This window comes from Ooceraea biroi, chromosome 10 (genome assembly GCF_003672135.1).
Source record: "Ooceraea biroi isolate clonal line C1 chromosome 10, Obir_v5.4, whole genome shotgun sequence".
Classification (NCBI taxonomy): Eukaryota; Metazoa; Arthropoda; class Insecta; order Hymenoptera; family Formicidae; genus Ooceraea; species Ooceraea biroi.
This window is the reverse complement of record NC_039515.1, coordinates 5,193,456-5,216,169: the sequence shown is the minus strand read 5'-3', so window position 1 is coordinate 5,216,169 and position 22,714 is coordinate 5,193,456. Positions and strand designations below refer to the sequence as shown.

Here is a 22,714-nt window from a genome sequence, read left to right as displayed (position 1 = left end):
AGCTCCCGCTCGGCCACCATCTGCACGGCTCACGTGCCCCCAGGAACGTTTCACCTGTCTTTATTGCCCAGGTTAACGCAACCGTTTGGCCTGGTGCTCGTTTGTCAGCTATCAACCGCCACCCTCAAATGCAGCTGTAATAATTATGATACTCGAACGCGTGTCTTATCGCGGCGAAAACCGTCTTGGAGGACCTTCAAACAACAAGATTATTTTTGCATAACAGAGAATTATTTCGATATAATAGAATTGCAAAATCGACCTTGTAAAAATTTTAATTACCAAGGTGAGGTGGTGCGACGAAGATCGCATCGAGATTTCCATGAATCAAGTATTTGCGATCGATCCGGGTTGCTCGGTCCTCGATAAGCTCGTGGAAGGGAAGGAAGAAATCTATTAAACGATTCTAGCGATAACGCGGCGAAGCATCCGCGTGATTTTATCCAATCGCTTCTATCAGGGGTGCCTTAAAACACCCCTGCAGTGCGCGCCTGCGAAATATCAGATTCACCACCGCCTGACTCGCGTGTGTCCTCGTCGTCCTTCAGTCTTGCCTCCACTTCCATCCGGACTTCATCTTCGAACTCGATAATCGCGCGACTATGCGCTACTTGGTTTTCCATCTGGCTCTCACCTAAGGTAACGATAGCGTTAATTAATCGTGCGCGAATACTTTTATCCTTAGCATTTGCGAGGGATATACTCGTCATTGAGGGAGTATCGGGGATTCAACAGGTATCAGAAGTGGCGCAGTGAGTTTCGTCACGATCCGTGGAATCTCAACGAAAGCTAACGCGCGCTCTTCTTCGTTTACATCGGTTCCTGCTGTCAAACTTTTCCTTATTTTTTAATGATATTACTAATAATAATGATTGTTTAATGATTTTAATTGCGCCATTTTCCCCTGAATCAATTTAGATATATAGATACATTATAAATATATAATTATATTTTTACAGTAATTTCAGATTAAAATAGCGACATCTTCTTCACTCACACCCTTTACTGAAATCCACGGAGCCATGAAGAATCCATGAAAACCGGTGAAACGCATTTGCGCGGAAAAATTTTGCGGTTTCCAGGTCCGCTACATGAATGCCAACAATGAAACCTGTACAGATCCGCATAATTCAAGTGAGGATAGAAAAGAAAATGTCGAGAACAAGGATGAAAATTTCGGAGTGGAAGTGGTGACAAAGACCGACGCAAAAGATTGTGATATTAAACCCCTCGAAGGTTGAGAATATTTAATTCTAAACGTATTTGAAGCGCAAGTATAATTAAAGAATATTGAGAATAATTTTCTTTCGTTCATCATTTCTTTTTTAAGAGGGACCACAGTGTTCAGAGAATAAAACCGAATTGCCTTTAGAACTGCCGCCGACACTTCACGAACGATTTTCGCGTATCAAGCAAACCGTGAAGGCCGCTATAGCTGCTCATCACACGTTCATGATTTATGGCAAGTCACGGGTCATACGCGATTGCATGTTGAAAAGAGGATGGTGCGAGAAGTTTTATCGCAGAAACAGCGGTGGTAATAAATCACGCGCCTAGAACTTTTAATACATACATTATGCTTCAATAAACGTTACAAATGTTTTCAAATCATTACTTGCATTTTAAAGAAACAACCCTACTACTATTTTTAGCCGACCAACACTTCAGCGTCGATTCCAGTCCAGTAGTTCTACTGGCTGGCATCGGCGAGCTAAAGGACCAGCAAAGTGGGTATCTACTGATATCGAGAATGCTCACGAATCGCACCGTCGACTTTCTGTGGAACACGGGGTCCGACTGGCCCGGCTGGCCCGCGCAGGACAACAAAACTACTGTGTTCAATCGATACTGCCGCGCTGGCTTCACGTCCAAGGTATTGTCTTCTGAATTGATTGTGAGTTCAAATTCAAAATTTATAATGTCAAGTATAATGTCGACTAATTCTGCCAATATTAGCAAAGAGTAAAGGCGACTTTTCGAAATATTGATACACTTAAGGGAGTATTCTAGTGTAAAAACGGAATTTGTATGCTATTTTGGTGAATTTTTTTTGAAAAAAGTATGTTTTTTGAGGCAGGGTTTTCCCTGCTTATTCATACATATTTGGTGTATGTTTCCAAATTTTTTTAGTAGACAATAACTATAAATAAGCGCTGCACATGATATTAAATAAGAACATGAAAAAAAAGTTGGTCCATGGTTCCCGTGATTTCAGCTGTTCTGCTCATCTGAAACAAAAAAGCCAAAGAAATTCTTAATTAGTATGAGTGTGGCTATAGCAGGTACCAGAATGAAAAAAAATGTTGAAAATCTAAAACATGACTTCATTGAGAAAATTAAGTTTCGATTTGTGCCATTTTTTTCACCATTGAAGGGCTGTAGAAATTCCAAAAAACAATATTTCGACTTGATTGTGATAGGGGCTATAGCCACGCATATACTGAAGATGTGTGCAAAAGCCTGAATCAATTGATTAACTGGTTTTTGAGATATCATGGGAACCAATTTGAAAAACATGGTTTCGAGAAAAACACGTTTAAAGTTTTTCATACTGATTACATAGAGATAATGTTACTTACGATCAATCGGCTAGTCCAGGGCCATACAGGGGACATTCCTCTTGTTCGTAGAAGTCCTGCAGAGCTGATCTCTCTTCCCTGCGATTCATTCTCTGATCTCGAGAGAAGGTAGTGGAGCGCCGCTCCAAGCGGGTGATACGAGCTTCGTTCCGGGAGTTTGCGTACACCACCGCTTGCTCACCAATACTAACTCCCATCACGTTCATAAGTTTGAAAATTGGCATAAATCCTTTATTGAAAATTATAACTGCCAAGAATGTTGCTATTTCAACAACTTTCGCGCCAGCATGGAGATGTTTTGGAGCAAAAGTCCAAATCAATGAACTTAGAGATTCATTGTACTATATAACCTGTACTATACAAAGGCTCCAATTCAAATGTACGACCTTCAAAGAATAACGATCTTCCGATCCTACCTAAAATACTAACACAATGCTCTGTTGCGTGCCGCGCGGTCCAATCGCCGAGCGCGCGCCAGAGGTTATTTTCTATTAGGTGCTATTACTTTGTTAATTTTGCGAATCGGGCTAAATCTTCTCGCAGACATATTTTCCATACCATATACTTGCAAAATATGCCCAAAAAAAAAATTCGATTTTTCTGACATGCTACACTAGAATACCCCCTTAAGGGAGTATTCTAGTGTAAAAGCGGAATTTGTATGCTATTTTGGTGCATTTTTTTGGAAAAAAGTATAAGGTTTTTTGAGGCAGGGTTTTCCCTGCTTATTCGTACATATTTGGTGTATGTTTCCAAATTTTTGTATTAGACAATAACTATAAATAAGCGCTGCACATGATATTAAATAAGAACATGAAAAAAAAAGTTGGTCCATGGTTCCCGTGATTTCAGCTGTTCTGCTCATCTGAAACAAAAAAACCAAAGAGATTCTTAATTAGTATGAGCGTGGCTATAGCAGGTACCAGAATGAAAACAAATGTTGAAAATTTAAAACATGACTTCATTGAGATAATTAAGTTTCGATTTGTGCCATTTTTTTCACCATTGAAGGGTTGTAGAAATTCCAAAAAACAATATTTCGACTTGATTGTGGTAGGGGCTATAGCCACACATATACTGAAGATGTGTGCAAAAGCCTGAATCAATTGATTAACTGGTTTTTGAGATATCATGGGAACCAATTTGAAAAACATGGTTTCGAGAAAAACACGTTTAAAGTTTTTCATACTGATTACATAGAGATAATGTTACGATCAATCGGCTAGTCCAGGGCCATACAGGGGACATTCCTCTTGTTCGTAGAAATCCTGCAGAGCTGATCTCTCTTCCCTGCGATTCATTCTCTGATCTCGAGAGAAGGTAGTGGAGCGCCGCTCCGAGCGGATGATACGAGCTTCGTTCCGGGAGTTTGCGTACACCACCGCTTGCCGACCAATACTAACTCCCATCACGTTCATAAGTTTGAAAATTGGCATAAATCCTTTATTGAAAATTATAACTGCCAAGAATGTTGCTATTTCAACAACTTTCGCGCCAGCATGGAGATGTTTTGGAGCAAAAGTCCAAATCAATGAACTTAGAGATTCATTGTACTATATAACCTGTACTATACAAAGGCTCCAATTCAAATGTACGACCTTCAAAGAATAACGATCTTCCGATCCTACCTAAAATACTAACACAATGCTCTGTTGCGTGCCGCGCGGTCCAATCGCCGAGCGCGCGCCAGAGGTTATTTTCTATTAGGTGCTATTACTTTGTTAATTTTGCGAATCGGGCTAAATCTTCTCGCAGACATATTTTCCATACCATATACTTGCAAAATATGCCCAAAAAAAAATTCGATTTTTCTGACATGCTACACTAGAATACCCCCTTAATGCTGAACGTGCAAGAGCTCTTGTGAAGCACGGAGATGTTTGATGTTGATAATAACATCCTTGAAAATAAGCGTGCTCCTCGTGAGCGTGCCGGCAAACCGTTAGGTAAAGTTGCTACACGTACTTCTTCAATCAATTGTTCAGGTGGGCCTGTGCTCGAGCGTCAGACAAATGCACTGGTATTACGAAGCTGGCGTGGCAAACACTCTGTTTCCGCGCTGCTACAACATATGTCAGAGCGATCAGATGCACGCCTTCATCGAGGACTTTCGGTGAGTGTACATCTTGATGTCTTTCTATAACAGGTTCACATTATTTAGATTTAGTTTGATTGACGTACTCACCGATAACAATTGGCCGCACAATGCTCTTAGGCTCACGAGCTGCTTGAGTCTCTTGAAGTGGTTGGTGGACAAAGTCAATGGCGAGGACGAAAATGTCGTGCGTTCGCCGACCGGTACGATACCTCTCAAGGCCCTCGACTTTGCGATCAAGAGATGCAGCGATTACATCAGTGCCCAGTCGCACGAAGATATCGATCAGGAAGCTGAGACAGTCTGGTCTCATCAGTGGGATCAGTTCATCAGCTGGTATTATCAGATTATTCATGGTCAAGCTCTCTTCGTTCAAACCAACGTGCCTTTTAACGTGAGACATCAACTGACGAATGTTTTTTTTTTTTTTCATTTGCATAAATTGTTCATGATGTTTGGAGCATCATATCGTACTTATAGAAATACGTCCTGGCCTCGAAGCATATATTGAAAAAAATGAGAAAGCATTGGCCGCAAATAGACATGGACGGCATAATGAACGTCTGGATCCTGAAACCCGGTAACAAAAGTCGAGGACGAGGAATCGTGTTGATGAACAAAGTGGAGGACGTAGTGGCGAGAGTAAACCCAACAGGCAAATCGGACACGCGATACGTTGTGCAAAAGTATATTGGTAATCGAGATTTCAAGATTAGCACGCAAAGGGCGGGATCGACCGACGTGGTCATTTCTCAGCCATTTATTTTTGATACTTAATTGAAAATAATTTGCTTGTTTCTACTAGAACGGCCGTTGCTGATTCACAATACAAAATTCGACATAAGACAGTGGTTCATCGTGACGTGCGCCCAACCCTTGACTCTGTGGATGTATAGGTACGTAAATGCCAGGAATGCCACATAAGTCACGACACAAGTCGTAACATCGCTCATGCCAGAATAATTAGCAGGCGCAATAATGACTCGGCTAACAAATAATGGTAGCTCCGGAACTAGGGTAACAATCAATTTATGCCTCGCTGACATTAAAGCGCGTGCCCCTGTTCCACTGTAATCTGTCGAGTTCGCGGATATAAATATCTATAGACAGAATACACACTATTTTTACGTTTAATTGTCGCTAATGCAACAGCAGTCAAGGTAGAGATGCCTCGTCGATCATGGTTTGTTTACAGGGAAAGTTACCTCCGATTTTGCTCGCAAAAGTTCAGCCTGGACGATTTTCACGAATCGATCCACCTGTGCAATCACGCGATTCAATGCAAATATAATAACTGCGGCGACAGGGACCCTGCTCTACCCGCGGAAAATATGTGGGACGTCACGACATTCAAGGAATTCCTCAAGTACGATTTGTCGTGCATAAAGAATCGCATGTTTTTCTAAAATTTCCTCATTTTGCTATTTTAAGCAAAACTTCCTTAATAAAAGAAATCACGCAATCTTTCTTACGAAAATTCTATAGGTCTCAAGGTCACGAGGAAGCATGGGATGAGCTGATCTACCCCGGGATGAAGCAAGGTCTAGTGGGCTCGTTACTGGCCAGTCAGGAAGCCATGGATCGACGGAAAAATAGTTTCGAGCTGTACGGCGCTGACTTCATGGTGATGGAAGACTTCTCCGTCTGGCTGATCGAGATCAACAGTCATCCGGACATGAGTTACTCCACCAGCGTCACCGCGCGATTATGTCGACAAGTGATGGAAGACACCATCAAAGGTAGTCAGCGACTTGTTTGAATCTGCGGATTTTCCCGAGTTACCATATAGATAATTACATGAAGAATCACGGTTTTAGTCGTAATAGATTTTCGAGAAGATAAGAACGCAGATACGGGATGCTTCGAGTTGGCGTACAAGCAACGTTTGCCGAGCTGTCAACCATACTTGGGCACAGCTCTGTCGCTTCAGGGTACTCGTATCATTACCGAAAAGAAATCAAATCTGAGTCAGGATTCCAGGGTCAGCTTAGCTGCAAAGTTTCCGGTGGTGAATTTACAAGAATAAAGAATAATTTATTATAGCATTATAAATGTCAAGATGAATATTTTGATGTATTTACCGTTAGATGAAAAAGAAGTCGATGGTGCACAGTAACATCGGGCCAGTGATCGTCGATCTTATAGAGGAACTAGAACTCCATCTCGATCAGGAGTTGTTGTCTTACCAACTAGACTCGCCCAAGCTGAAGCGGGCTCTTCCGGCGACTGCACCGGCTAAATCAAAAACGTCGATTTCTGATGAGAAGGTGGAAACTGTGAAGAAGAGCACTTCGGCGGGCACGACACCTATGACAAAGTCATCAATCAACATTCAGGTAATTACAATTTTAAGAATCAGTAATTATTTATCTTGAAGTAAAAATCTAGTCACTTGACTCGATACACTTCCGATTACATTCATCAGACCAAAGCTTTGAACAATGGAAAAAGTTCTTCGCATAAACTGACACGGAAGTCACGTACGTTTGCTAATACCGCAAGTAGCAAACCGGACGCGTCACCGGTGAGGCAAACGTTGATCTCGAAGATCATGGCTCTTCAGCAGCAAACGACAAATACGGCGTCTAAATCGGAGAAATTGTCGAAGAAGAACGAAGAGAAGGTTTCTTAATTACAATGTTAATAAAGATTTCTTATGTAAATCATTGTTGAATAAATTATCTTATCTGGATTATTTAATAGATTATCAAAACTGCGATGCGAGATGCCGTGAAGAAATACAAGAGAAACGTGACGATGCCACCGGAAGTACAACCACTGCCGTCTTCTCTGCTTACGCATGCTGCCAAAGTGACAGCAATGTCGACAACTAAGGGCAGAACTAGGAGTTTCCCGAAGAAACACACGCACCACAAGAAGAACAAAGTTCTGATGGACATCACCGACATGTACGCTGTCGGTTTGGGCCTGAACAAATGATCAGAAAAGCCTGTTAGCCGCACTCGTTACTTCTCTCTTTACTGTTGACCGATTCTCCAATTCTATCTACAAGTGATATATGTATACAATCAATAAATGTTACAATTATACCGCATTGACGTTTGTTTTACTCTTATCACAACGAAAGGCAACTTTATCGTGCATGATTTTCTCTCGAAACAAAGGAAAGCATTTTGGACGAAGAAAATAAATTCATTATATAATTTTCTTTCTTATCAGTTTTTCTCCTATTAATTTCCATTGAAATTTGCAGTCAAGATTTCTTGTCTGACTGCAACGATGTACCAACAAAGGAGCAGAAATTTTTCCAATATTAATACATTTGCTTGCAAAACTGATATTCTTGCAAAGAAACACGCCGCAAGAAATAAATGCTTGCTAAAGTCTATTGAACAGCTCATTCACAAGAAATAAATAAAAACGAAGAGGCATCACTGAAGTTGGTTTTATTCCTCCCACGAAGAAATCGATCAGTGTAGCCAGACTTGGAATGTATGCAAGTAGAAAAATGCGGGAAACAGTGGAATAAATTATATGTTGCGACTCTAAAGCATCAATCATTTGAGACCATCGAAATCCGGACCTGATCGATCTTTCAACATCGTATGATAAAAACTATCTAGATGAATAAGTAAAAAAAACACTGATAACTTTATTTACGTTTAAGACAATAAGTCTCCACGGTGTTTGATAGTTTTGTCGGAAGATTCACGTTATAAAACGCGAATGTAGGTCATCTAGTCACACGATAATCGATAAGAGCTGAACGTGGTAAAATCTCGTACTCACAGCAAATTGTCAAGTCCATAAACAATATCTCCATAAAATATACAAAAAGAAACGTGAATTCAAATATTGTAGAGTTTAAATATAAAAGCATAAAATGTATTGTGACAGTAACAACAACTCGATAAATTGTGCGGACAGTCAGTCAAAATGGCAGATAACTTTGTCTTCAAAGAACTGTATTATCAGAAAACATTTCGAAGGTTGGCAGGTTTGCATCCAACGAATTCTGTACATCCGCAGATCTCTCTGATTTTGGTTTCTCACTGTCAATTTCCGAAATCAGATCCGTCCAAAGAGCGAAAATGATAAGGAACGAAATTTGGAATTAATCCTGACGGTCCCGAAATTGGATGACAAACCGCGATGCGCGACCGAAAGAAAGATCGAAACGGTAAACGCTGAGATCCATTGCAACCGCGATGATCTGGAGGAACTGTTGGGAACGGAGAACGCTGAAAATAACCGAGAAAATGGAAATATACTATTAGAAGAGTACTTGAAACTGGTGGTGAACGAGGAGGTCCGACTCAAATTTCTACTGAAGATTTTAACGAAAGCCACAAGCGAGCATAAAATTTATACGATCTACGGCACCTTCCCGCCTTTGAAGAAACCACTGGCTGACAGAGGCTGGATCGAGAAAAGGGCAATCAGGAGAATGAGAGAGATCTCGACGACTCCCGACTCGTGTGAAAGTATTTATTGGGTTGGCCAAAAAGTAATTGCGTTTTTTTAATATAAATAAAAGGCGAATCTTTTCATGGGAAACAAAAACTTTATTAAACAATATATTGTCCACTTTGTTTGATTATCTTTTGCCATTTTTCAGGCAACTTCATGATTCCGCGCTCAAAAAAGTTCTTATCTTTTTTAGCAAAAAACAATTCCAAGAACGATTTGATATCCTCATCAGCAGTAAAGGTTTTACCATTCAAGGCGTTTTGCAAAGAACGAAACAAATGGTAATCTGATGGTGCCAGGTCTGGCGAATATGGTGGATGTGGTAACATCATGGTAACACATCCCATCCAAGCTGCAACAATTTTTCACGAGTGACCAAACTTGTACGTGGTCTAGCGTTATCATGGTGAAACGCAACACCTTTGCGATTCACCAATTCTCGACGTTTCTGTTTGATGGCATCATTTAATTTATCCAGTTGACGACAGTATACGTCTGAATTAATGGTTTGATTCCTTGCAAGCAGCTCAAAATACACAATACCTTTAAAGTCCCACCAGACTGACAGCATAATCTTTCTTTGGTGAATATCTGCTTTTCAAGTGCTTTCAGCAGGTTCATCACGCTTGCTCCACGACCTTTTTCGTTTGACGTTGTTGTAGACGATCCATTTTTCGTCGCCTGTTATCATACGTTTCAAAAGAGAATCGCAGATGTCAATACGCTTAGTGAGATGAATTTCTTTCAGCTCATGTGGTACCCAAATATCGAGCTTACTAATGTATCCAAGTCGTTTTGAATGGTTTTCAACACTCGATTTCGATATGTTAAGATTCTCAGCAATCTCTCGTGTCGTTAAACGCCGATTCGAATCGATCAGTGCCTTTATTTTGTCATCATCAATTTCGATTGGCCTTCCTGAGCGTGGTGCATCTTTCACATTAAAATCTGCAGATCGAAATTTAGTAAACGAATTTTGACACTGCCGCAGTTTTAAAGCATCTTCGCCATATACATCAGATAACTTTTTATGAGCTTGCACAGCGTTTTTCCCTTTTCGGAAGTAATAAAACAAAATATGAGGAAAATGTTCTTTTTGATTTTCCATTTTGAAATCGACGGCAAACAAACAATTGTTAACGAAATCGTGTACTTTCTTTTTCTAAAACAAGCTTGAACTGTGAGTTGTTAACCTACATAATGATTTTGCGGTTTAGAATAAAGTTAGTTACATTTCAAGACATGTATGTCCATCTATTGGAAAAAAACGCAATTACTTTTTGGCCAACCCAATATATTCGAAAATGTGCTGCAATCGTTGAATTAATTCGAAGATGTAAACGTTTCCTCGCAGATGGCTGGGAGCAGATTGAAAAGTTATTGCGAACTCCTGCGGATCTCGTATGGTACACAAGCAAGAAGCCGTTTATAAGAGTGAATGAGAAGACCATCGTGAACAGATTCGCTGGCAGCTATTTTACCTCGAAGGTATCCTATTAATGCAGAAACACATGTCACATAATGTATAATGCACAAATTTCAGTCAGGGAATTATCTCTATCTATAGGTCGATATGTGCAACAATCTAGAAAACGTCCATTGGTTTTACGAAGCTGGCGTATCAAACGTGCAATTTCCACGATGTTACAATATCTATCAGGTATGATCTATGTACCTGAAACATATACGTGTATTAGAATGTGTATATGTTTTATTGCATTATTCAGAATTCTTTTCTCTGACAAAGTTGCATTTGGATAATAATATTCAAACAAGCAATTTAAAATTGACGGACAAACGTTTTAGATTATGAATGAATCGATTATGAATAAATCAATTATTTACTGTTTGGAGTTCAGGAATAGGATTTACTCTATACATATATAATATTGTGTATCATATAACGTTATTATATATATAATTTTAATAGTCTGCACAAGTGAAGGAGTTTATACAGGACTATTACATTACCGCGTGTTTCGGAATGTTAAAATGGTTTTTGCTGCTCGCTAATCTGGTAGGAGCTAGAAATACCTGGTCACCGAACGGAACAATTCCCATAAACGCAATTACATTTGCTTCGGAACGCTGCGTACAGTATTTAAGGTTGCAAAAAGAGTGTCGCTTTTGCAATACTACAATATATGTAAATATATTATACAGATATCGTGTGTGACGTGTTTTCAGTGTTCAAATGCACGAAGATATAGATCGCGAGGACAATGAGAACGCACCTCCTTCTGCTTGGCACCAATTTCTGGATTGGTTCCATAAAATAATATATGAGCGCGTTTTGTTGAAAGAAAGCGATGAAATTGATATAAATGTACGCGTAAATACTATGCAATATGTTAAAATATGTTAAAATATGCGTACCCGTATCTAAGGACAAGCCAAAATAAAAATTCTGGAATTTGCAGGCGCTTGTAACAGATGCACGAAACATAGTAAGAACAGTGCTAAAATACCGGCCACAAAGCAAGATCGATGGTATACGTAACATCTGGATCTTGAAACCGGGTAATGATAGTTTAGGACGTGGAATCGTACTGAAATCTTGTCTGGTCGATATTCTCGCCAAAATCAATCAAACAGCGAAGGAAAGTGCACAGTACGTGATACAAAAATATATAGGTATTACTCATTTGTATTTTTAACGTAAAATAAAGAAACCTCGTAAAAAGGATATCATCTTCACGATTGCACTTTACAGAGCGGCCGTTGCTTGTTCACAAAACGAAGATAGACGTCAGACAATGGTTCCTGTTAACCAGTACGCAGCCTCTTGTCGTGTGGATGTACAAGTATGGTATTTTATATTACATTATCGCGTTTGCGCTTCTCACTACTAGAAAAATTTTCAATAATTTAAATTATTATCATATATTATCTTACCAGAGACATTTTAATACGATTCGCGTCGAGAGATTTCACTCTCAGCGATTTCCACGAGTCCGTGCATTTGTGTAACACGACTGTTCAGCTAAAGTATCGCAAATTATCAAGATGCAATCCCGACTTACCTGAAGAACTTCACTGGGATCTTCGACATTTCAAAGATTACCTCCAGTATGTAGTTTCTTCTTCTTTGTCATAAAAATAGTTGGATAATCAGCTAAATTGATAGATCGCGCGATCAAGGATTGGCTTGGGAAAGAATTATCAGGCCAGGAATAAAGCAGAATCTGATAGGAGCACTTCTGGCGTCTCAAGATAACATGGTAAATCGCAAAAACAGTTTTCAGTTGTACGGCGCCGATTTCGTAGTGGCGGATGATTTTTCCGTCTGGCTACTGGAAATAAATACAAATCCTCGATTACACCCGCCAAGCAGTGAAGTCACCGCGAGACTCTATCCCGAAGTCATAGAGGAAGCGATGAAAGGTATGTTGCAATAATGTCATATAAAATTATACAACGTGTCATAGATAAAGTATTAAACACCATTATAATTTTTAGTGATCTTAGACCGACGTAAAGATAAAAAAGCACCCCACGGACGATTCGAATGCATTTACAGACAACGCAACCCGTTCTGCGGCGTCAACGTCTTGGGACGAGGCACTGTGCTCGGCATTCGCGGCAAGAGTTTATTCGCGACGCCAAAATCGCCACGTGATTCATGACGTACGAACGTACAAAAGACGTTTCTCTGAAAGCCTGTTTCGCAAAAAGTTGTTCTTGAATCTCCATCGCAATTCGACTGATTGTAATGCGAGTAATTTTGCATTAGCATATAAACAAAGCGCTGTAAAATCGCCAGTTACGCATGATGAGGAGGTACACATACGACCTAGCGAAAAAATCTCTAAAGATCACAATTTATTAAAAACGTGTTTATTTTTACAAGTAACAACTGTGATAGATATACAATTCTGTACGGGCAAGTGTTTCTTTCGTCACAGAACAATACGTACACATCGTTACATGATTAAAGTAGAATCATGTCACGCTCACATTTATACATTATTCACGTATAAAATCACCGTATTTTTGTAAATTCTGCTGTATTATCCCTTTGCTGAGTTTCTTACTGAAAAATCATGTTATACTATCATTTTGAAAAAATGTCAATACATCATACACATTCTAAAAATGACTGCGCGTCAAATAAATTATCACAAGAAGTGATGAAACGGTCGCATGTTGTCAAGTTATATTGACGCGAAAATTGATTACTTATGTATATATGTCATTTTAGAAAGATTGTTAAAAAAGGGAGATAATAATCCTCCGTGAAAAATAATTGTTTCAATTTAACAATACGAACAACTAAATCTAGTATCATTATTTGACAACTGACGACGATCTAACGTGTTACATGTGACATATTTCACTGAAATAAAATTATTATGATCTTTCCCATTACATTAAGATGATAATGATGAGCCTACACTGTATAAATTGCATCTGTACAAATTATGGAACACATCTAAACGAGCTGGATTACACTTACATCAGACAGAACGAGTCAACTGCTCGGCGAAAGGATATTTTATGCTAAAGTCAAATGAAGTTAAAGAGAATACTCTAGATCTCGATTTATTATTATGTTACCATCATACTATCGCGCGTATCAATAATTTACGTTAGCTCGATCTGATGTTAGTGTAATCACGCGTAATGTGAAATCCCGTCTGCATCTGTGTCGAAACCCCAATGGGAGGAGAATCGGCTGTTTAGTTTTGACGCTTCCGCTCGACTCGAACGTCATCCAAATTCAACAACCGTTTTTGAATACATTAAGGTGAGCCTTGGGTCTTACGTTATTTGCATGGTCTATGATATACCTACGCGCTTGTGGAACGACCGTTCTCGCGTATCAAGTACGAAAGCTGACAAGATTTCGTGTACATATCGCACGTGAAATCGCACAAAGTGATACACAGACTCACGTAACCGGTTTTAACGTAAAGGATAACTTAGGCCTCGAGTTGTTCTTGCCCAGGATCCTCTTTTGCTCTTCCTTGACGCGTTTCTCGTGCTCCTTCCTCATACGCTGCCTCTCTTCCTCCATTAATCGTTGCTCTTCAACCATGGCCAATCTTTCCTCAGCCTGATGTGAATATGCACAAAATGCATATTAAAATCAAATCTCTTGGTTGTATTAATGATACGATAACTGGTAACTTACCAGTTTCTTCTGAGCCTCCTCTATTTTTCTGTTGTTCTCCTCCATAATCCTCTCTAGTTCCTCACGCTTCTTCCGCTCTTCCTCCTACAATGACAACAAAATAGGTTTACACGGAGCAATGATGTTGTCGACCACCAGCTGTTGTTACACCGTTCGTATTCAAAATTATAGTGCTGCTATGTCAACAGCCTAGTGTTACACATCCTAAGAACCTTTATGCGGGAAAATTCGGGGATACGTGAAATTTTAAGGTCAGAAAAACAACGGCTTATCAAAAAAGAGAAACGGAAAATAACAGAGAATGTATGTATAAGAACATGGTGTTTCTTCTTGTCTGTATATGTGTGTGTATGTCGAATATTCCTCTTAGATCCCAAAACGCTGTTTGTTCTCAGACTGCTCAAACGAAAATATACGATGATTTACGATGTCGCTCGAACGTGAGAAAGATGAATTTCTTACGATTTCACGATCCGGTACAGCATGCAAAGAACGTACACAAAACGGCGACTTTTCTTTCGGAGATGCGACAGTAAATTGCGATCCGGTAAGTGCACGATAAAAACGATACAATTGATAAAGTGTCTGCGTGTGTTTTATCAGTAAGAATACTTGTTACACGTTTGTATATATGATAGTTGACAAGTTAATATAATATAATACAAGTTAATAAAAAGATACATTTTATATGAATAGATGTTTACCATCCGCCCAACCTGTCGACGGAAATTGGTTGTGTCCCATGATGGTAATAACATTTAGCGAGTAAAATAAGCCCTGGTAATATATATATATATATATCGTATTTCCGGTCCAAGTGTTGAAACAAAGAACGATGATAATAATATTCGTATAAAATGAATTATGAATATATAAATTGGATAATACCTGAATGAAGCTCGCGCCAGCACGTGGGGGATGCCTTCTTCATCGACATTCACTCAGCAGTGAGTAAAAAACCGGCATCTTCTGTTGGTAGTCAGTAAGGAAGGTGACCTATATATCGCTAGGTCGTGCTTTGTCGCTATGGGATTCTAATTCCGCCCCCTTAAGAGGTTTCTACTTCTCCCTTTGTAATAAACTTTCTCCCAAACTTGTAGATATATTCGGTGCAAACTCAATGTGCAAAGCAACGAGAGTAAAATTTCTAATCTCGTAATCGGGCTATCCAGTCGATGTGAACGAGAGCTGATCTTTTTTTATTAAAGATGAAAATAAACAGCTGATGAAAATAAAATGCACAGGCACGGAGAGTGTGCTAACAAGTAAAATCCTAATCAACGAATGAGATAAAAAAAGAGATTTCTAATTCGCGACGGCTCGATCAGATCTTTAATACGTAAAGTAAAAAATAGCAAGATTCTTTATTAATAATTATTGTATCTCTAATCGTTAGACAGGCTTAAAAGTTGGAAAATGAAATGACACTGCTAAATTAATAATTGTGTTAATCCCTTTAAATTAAAATAATAATCTGTTTGATTGGTATTTATTTATATATTTGAAAATGGAATTTTTTTAACAGAGCTATAAAATAATAATACAAATAAATCATGTTATCATTTCATTATCGTGCAAATCATTTCTGATTGTGTGTGAAAACGATCAAGAAAATCTAAAAAAATTTTATCTGCAGCGAATTCCAAGCTATTTTTATCTGTTTATATATTTTATGCAGTATCATAACATAATATTACAGCTATATTAATTTAACTGATAATAAAAAAAAGAACTGTACAGGGAAGAATATTACTTTCCTATGATTTGATATGAAAATAACTTTATTTAAGACTTAAAGATATTAAATTTCTCTTGTTCAATAAATTACAAAGTTTGGGATTGTTTCTTTTTTCACTCAATGATACTTTCTTTTTTTCTACTTCCATTCTCTTAAAAATCGTATGATGCAACAATGTCGACACATACGTGATTTCTTTAAACTAGACTGACAAGTATATAAGGTTTGCTTTTTGACCAACATGTACAACAATTGTAGAAACTATGAAACTGTCGATCCAAATGAATCGGAGCAGTTTTAGGCACCATTTCTAGAATCGTTGATACAAACGTCAATCCAAATATCGTGTGATGAAAAAGGTAATAATGTTGTACAGAGATATATATAAATATAAATATAAATATATATATATACATGGTATACATATAATTTGATCATAAATCATAAAACAACCGATACATGCGCCTATATATATAAGAATCTTTCTCATAATATAAGCTTCTCAACAACGCGACCTCAATCCAGATCAATGGATGCTGAGAAGTCGAAGCAGTGTGGTTTCTCTTTTTAATTTCGTGTAGCACAATCGTGAACCACAATGCTTCAAGCCCAAACGCTGCGATCGCGAAATATATGTACATAACTGACGGAGTTGGCTCGACGTGATTCGAAGGTGATTCTCTTAAGTACCGATAGCGCAATTTGTAAATCAAGCGGATATGATTTCAGTCACATCAAGATTACAATAACGCGAAAGATGCAAATTGCACGTGGTCCGACTTAACAACTAGAGCAAAGCCTCAATACATTTATCGGACGTTTTCTATTCTCGTCTGTTAAGGACCGGACGGTTCTCACTCTCTCTCTCTCTCTCTAAATATCGTGACGTATTACAGCTATTTAAAAACGATCGGCTCTCTACGGCGTATAAATAATACAGTGGCTAAGTTTATCTCTCTGCGTTTCGATCACGGTGTAATCGCTAAGGAGGACTCTCGCTAGATTGATTTCCTGCTGATCGTAACAGCGCTTGGGCTACCAGTGGCCAAAGTTTCTATGGATAGATCTTACCTCTCTTCGTTTTTCCTCCTCACGTAGTTTCGCCTGCCTCCATTCCATCTCCTCCATCATTTGGCGCTCCATGGCTCGTTTCGCCTCCTCGACCCGCCTCTGTACCTCCGCCTCGATCTCCTCTTTACGTTTCTCCAGCTCTTCTTCCACCCGCTTCTGTACAAGCTCCTCTATACGCTTCGCTGCTTCCTCCTCTACCATCTTTTGTTCCACCTCACGCTGACGTCTGTAGACAGATAAACAGCAATCTCGTTCCAGAGCACTGATTCCAGAACTCACTCCTTTGTTGAATGAAAGTGAATTCAGCGGCATGCTAAAGTCTTAATCAAACTTTGAGTGCTGTTACTTTAGGCATCCATCGACATTAAAATAATCTCAGAACCAACGTTCAAGATTTGTTAAATGTATGATAGTACGAAAGGAAACGTTATGACATTATTTTCTTCAAGTATTCTTTTCACAGAAACCTAATTGCAATACACGTTGACCAACTTTAAGTAGAGAAACCACCACCACTTGAAATAATTACACATTCTTACCCGACCGTGCTCGAGGTGAAGATTTTGTTCATTAATTCTTTCTTTTTCCTGACAACACAATTATAAAAGATGGCGTATAACAAAAATATCATGTTATTAAGTTTATTATGTGCGTTCCGCTTGATAAGCAACACAGATTGAGAAAGCACCAACATTTGTAGCACTTTCTAATCCTAACAAGCAACCTATCAAGAGGAACTTGTCGATAAAAGCGTTGCTGTTTACCTTTGCCGTTCCATCTCGGCCAGCCTCTCTACCTCGTCCATCTTCCGGTCTCTGTCCCTGTATGAGCGTTTCTTGTGACTGACAATGTGCACATCGTCCGATGCATCCGATCCACTGCTGGACGACGCGGAATGCGACCGCTTTCTACAAACAATTAAGTGCGCGACAAAATGTTACTTACAATCATACATGCGTAACATTATTATGTTGGACGTCGTCCAAACGCAACGTCACGATGAGACGCGCACGTATACGTATGCGAGCTCGTGAATTTATCGCGCAATAGCGAGACGAAACGTGCAATGACTCGCGCGAGACTCCGCGGATCTCTCTTCGTCATAACGTAACCATCCCAACGTGTTCGAAGCACGACAAGATGGCTGAACGCATGATAAATTGAGAAATTTTTTCCTCGTCATGTTACAGAGCGATCTTTGCAACATCGAAGCAATACCGGTTGCACGTACCTCGACTTGGAACTGCGCTCCTTCGGCTTGTCCGAGTACTTGTTGTTGGAATGCTTCTCGCGTGACTTGGACCGTTTGCGAGAGTGCTTGCTCTTGTGACGCCGCCTACTCGGTGATTTCGATCTGGAACGCGAGCGACCCATCCTGACGAGCTCGATCGTCTCCTCCGGCGAATGTTTAGCCGCGACGCACGAGATGCCGCGTGACCACTCTACGCACCCGACCTCGTTACCGTTCCCGAACGACACGACACCGTGGATCACCTATTGAACGCCTGCACTGCACTTCGGAGCACTTCGGAGCCTCCTATGCCGCTGACTGGACGGCCATCTTTAAATCTTACGATGCGACAAGATGGCGCTACATGTGTAAACTGGTCAATCTGCAACCTCGTAATGAACGCATTTCGAATTTAAATGGCAAGTATGTATATTAGATTGTTTACGCGACGTTTGTACAGGCTATTTATAGGATGTCATGGGATATTCATAGTTCATTCTTGTAACGAGATACTCTTAAGGATACTTATTTTTAGATGGTAATACAGCTGACTCAGCAAACACAGTCATATAACAATGATATTGCCATAATATAACAGAATGTGACACGCAATATAACATGTTCGTTACATGTAACGTATATGTTAGTTGTAATTTCCCACTCAAACGAAATTGCAGTAATATAACAATAATATAACGTGTTACTAAAATGTTATTTAAATGTTATATAAATGGAATATATATTATTTATTCTTTCTTCCTCTCTCTACAACTACAGGTGCATGTTTAATTTATTTTCCTAAACGTTATGTACAGGTTCGTACTTTCCTCTTATTTATTATTCGTTCAAAAATGTACCACTTCATCATAGAAATGGACTTACGATACAAGTTGTGCCCTGCCGTGATCACCGTTCTTATATATTAGGGGTGTGATTTAGTTTTGAGGGTTTTTTTTGCTCAAAAACGCATGTATTTAAATATGATAATGAATGAATACCTTAATCAAAATATTTTCCTTCCTTTTCTATAACTTTTCCCATCTTTCTGGCAAGAGATGGATTCCACCACGATAAAATGACTCTTCTTTTCAGTTGATCCATTCGTCGACGAATTTTCGCACTTCTTCCAAATTATGAAAGTGTGTATCCTCTAAAGCGTCTTGCATCGACCGGAACAAATAATAATCGCATGGAGCAATGGAGAATACGCGGGGTGCGGTAAGACTTCCCATTCAAGCTCTAATGGTGTTTGTTTCACTGATAACGCAACGTGAGGTCGAGCGTTGTCACGAAGAAGAATCACTTTCCGTCGTTTACTCGCGATTGGTGGTCGTTTTTGGTCCAATGCTTGCTTCAACTTGTACAATTGGTGTCGATAATGATCAGCCGTGACAGTCTCATGCGGATTTAACAGCTCATAGTACACTATCCCACCAAATACGGAGCATTACTTTTGAACCGTGAATATTGCGTCTCGGAGTGGATGTTGATGGTTCGCCTGGATCCACCCATGATTTTCTGCGTTTCGGATTATCAAAACAGATCCACTTTTCATCCCCAGTAACAATCCGAGACAAAGGACTCTTCTTTTTTTGCCTGGCGATCAACGAAATGCAAATGTTCAACCGGGTCGCAATGGCACTTTCCGATAATTCATGTCGAACCCATTTCCCTTCTTTCTGAATTTTTCCCATTTCATGTAAATGTTTGGCAACTGTTGTACGATCAACATTTAATGCTCTGGCAAGAGATGGATTCCACCACGATAAAATCACTCTTCTTTTCAGTTGATCCATTCGTCGACGAATTTTCGCACTTCTTCCAAATTATGAAAGTGTGTATCCTCTAAAGCGTCTTGCATCGACCGGAACAAATAATAATCGCATGGAGCAATGGAGAATACGCGGGGTGCGGTAAGACTTCCCATTCAAGCTCTAATGGTGTTTGTTTCACTGATAACGCAACGTGAGGTCGAGCGTTGTCACGAAGAAGAATCACTTTCCGTCGTTTACTCGCGATTGGTGGTCGTTTTTGGTCCAATGCTTGCTTCAACTTGTACAATTGGTGTCGATAATGATCAGCTGCGACAGTCTCGTGCGGATTTAACAGCTCATAGTACACTATCCCACCAAATATAGAGCATTACTTTTGAACCGTGAATATTGCGTCTCGGAGTGGATGTTGATGGTTCGCCTGGATCCACCCATGATTTTCTGCGTTTCGGATTATCAAAACAGATCCACTTTTCATCCCCAGTAACAATCCGAGACAAAGGACTCTTCTTTTTTTGCCTGGCGATCAACGAAATGCAAATGTTCAACCGGGTCGCAATGGCACTTTCCGATAATTCATGTCGAACCCATTTCCCTTCTTTCTGAATTTTTCCCATTTCATGTAAATGTTTGGCAACTGTTGTACGATCAACATTTAATGCTCTGGCAAGAGATGGATTCCACCACGATAAAATCACTCTTCTTTTCAGTTGATCCATTCGTCGACGAATTTTCGCACTTCTTCCAAATTATGAAAGTGTGTATCCTCTAAAGCGTCTTGCATCGACCGGAACAAATAATAATCGCATGGAGCAATGGAGAATACGCGGGGTGCGGTAAGACTTCCCATTCAAGCTCTAATGGTGTTTGTTTCACTGATAACGCAACGTGAGGTCGAGCGTTGTCACGAAGAAGAATCACTTTCCGTCGTTTACTCGCGATTGGTGGTCGTTTTTGGTCCAATGCTTGCTTCAACTTGTACAATTGGTGTCGATAATGATCAGCTGCGACAGTCTCGTGCGGATTTAACAGCTCATAGTACACTATCCCACCAAATATAGAGCATTACTTTTGAACCGTGAATATTGCGTCTCGGAGTGGATGTTGATGGTTCGCCTGGATCCACCCATGATTTTCTGCGTTTCGGATTATCAAAACAGATCCACTTTTCATCCCCAGTAACAATCCGAGACAAAGGACTCTTCTTTTTTTGCCTGGCGATCAACGAAATGCAAATGTTCAACCGGGTCGCAATGGCACTTTCCGATAATTCATGTCGAACCCATTTCCCTTCTTTCTGAATTTTTCCCATTTCATGTAAATGTTTGGCAACTGTTGTACGATCAACATTTAATGCTCTGGCAAGAGATGGATTCCACCACGATAAAATCACTCTTCTTTTCAGTTGATCCATTCGTCGACGAATTTTCGCACTTCTTCCAAATTATGAAAGTGTGTATCCTCTAAAGCGTCTTGCATCGACCGGAACAAATAATAATCGCATGGAGCAATGGAGAATACGCGGGGTGCGGTAAGACTTCCCATTCAAGCTCTAATGGTGTTTGTTTCACTGATAACGCAACGTGAGGTCGAGCGTTGTCACGAAGAAGAATCACTTTCCGTCGTTTACTCGCGATTGGTGGTCGTTTTTGGTCCAATGCTTGCTTCAACTTGTACAATTGGTGTCGATAACGATCAGCCGTGACAGTCTCATGCGGATTTAACAGCTCATAGTACACTATCCCACCAAATACGGAGCATTACTTTTCAACCGTGAATATTGCGTCTCGGAGTGGATGTTGATGGTTCGCCTGGATCCACCCATGATTTTCTGCGTTTCGGATTATCAAAACAGATCCACTTTTCATCCCCAGTAACAATCCGAGACAAAGGACTCTTCTTTTTTTGCCTGGCGATCAACGAAATGCAAATGTTCAACCGGTTCGCAATGGCACTTTCCGATAATTCATGTCGAACCCATTTCCCTTCTTTCTGAATTTTTCCCATTTCATGTAAATGTTTGGCAACTGTTGTACGATCAACATTTAATGCTCTGGCAAGTTCTGAAGTGGATCGTGTTGGATTTTCGTGCAATAATGCTTGCAAATCTGCATTTTCAAGCTTTCTTGGTTGTCCCGAGCGTTCTTTGTCCTTCACATCAGTATCACGACTTTTAAAGCGTCTAAACCAGCATTCACGCGTCTTAATTGATGGGGCAGAATCACCATAAGTTTCCACAAGAATTCTATAACCCTCAGCCGCAGTTTTCTTTTGATTAAAAAACAAAAGCAACGCATGTCGAAAATGCTGTTTCGGAAGTTGCATTTTTACGATGATATAAACACGACTGTTATTGCATCTATTGCTATAATGCTACTAAATGTCATGGATAATGTCAACACTGTAAGAAAGAACAGTTATCGGAAACAGCTATTGGAACAAACTGACACTACAGCCATCCGTTGCAAAACCCTCAAAACTAAATCACACTCCTAATATATTTTGTATTATATTTTGCATGCGAGAAACGAAGCCATCTACCGGACAACTCGACATCTGAATGTTAAAAATGATATATAACATAGACATAATATGCAAATATTACAGTTATATAATATCGCATATTTCAGTTATATTACTGTTATATTATTATAACCAATGTA

At 39.6% G+C, this 22,714-nt stretch overlaps 2 protein-coding genes across 3 annotated transcripts; one reads left to right on the top strand and one right to left on the bottom strand.

The window, feature by feature from the left end:
- The first annotated feature begins 518 nt into the window (after nt 1-518).
- LOC105278184 (tubulin glycylase 3A-like) lies at nt 519-13,174 on the top strand. The gene is made up of 22 exons (XM_011337056.3): nt 519-639; nt 960-1,236; nt 1,331-1,537; nt 1,653-1,873; nt 4,565-4,692; nt 4,795-5,068; nt 5,155-5,368; nt 5,480-5,570; nt 5,870-6,040; nt 6,160-6,413; nt 6,492-6,682; nt 6,762-7,010; nt 7,100-7,297; nt 7,378-7,600; nt 10,460-10,593; nt 11,036-11,211; nt 11,293-11,431; nt 11,526-11,739; nt 11,819-11,909; nt 12,004-12,174; nt 12,233-12,489; nt 12,565-13,174. Exons 2-22 carry the CDS (start codon nt 1,092-1,094, stop codon nt 12,729-12,731), a joined length of 3,915 nt encoding a protein of 1,304 aa, XP_011335358.2. The 5' UTR covers nt 519-639; nt 960-1,091; the 3' UTR covers nt 12,732-13,174.
- LOC105278191 (UPF0430 protein CG31712) lies at nt 12,930-18,422 on the bottom strand. Of its 2 annotated transcripts, XM_026972862.1 has the most exons (6): nt 18,280-18,422; nt 17,813-17,956; nt 17,588-17,635; nt 17,049-17,274; nt 14,240-14,323; nt 12,930-14,161 (listed from the first exon to the last, which is right to left on the bottom strand). In XM_026972862.1, the coding sequence occupies exons 1-6, from the start codon at nt 18,420-18,422 to the stop codon at nt 13,997-13,999; spliced, it is 810 nt and encodes a 269-aa protein (XP_026828663.1). In that variant the 3' UTR covers nt 12,930-13,996. The 2 variants fall into 2 exon arrangements, with proteins under 2 accessions (XP_026828663.1, XP_026828664.1); XM_026972863.1 differs by lacking the exon at nt 17,588-17,635.
- Nucleotides 18,423-22,714: the final 4,292 nt, after the last annotated feature.

Coding starts and splice junctions, on each gene's coding strand:
- LOC105278184 (XM_011337056.3), top strand. CDS start 1,092: ATGAATGCCAACAATGAAACCTGTACAGATCCGCATAATTCAAGTGAG. Junction 5,369..5,479: donor CGTTGTGCAAAAGTATATTG/GTAATCGAGATT, acceptor TGTTTCTACTAG/AACGGCCGTTGCTGATTCAC. Junction 6,041..6,159: donor ACATTCAAGGAATTCCTCAA/GTACGATTTGTC, acceptor AAAATTCTATAG/GTCTCAAGGTCACGAGGAAG.
- LOC105278191 (XM_026972862.1), bottom strand. CDS start 18,422: ATGGGTCGCTCGCGTTCCAGATCGAAATCACCGAGTAGGCGGCGTCAC. Junction 17,957..18,279: donor GAGCGCAGTTCCAAGTCGAG/GTACGTGCAACC, acceptor AATTGTTTGTAG/AAAGCGGTCGCATTCCGCGT. Junction 14,324..17,048: donor AGGAGGAAAAACGAAGAGAG/GTAAGATCTATC, acceptor TTGTCATTGTAG/GAGGAAGAGCGGAAGAAGCG.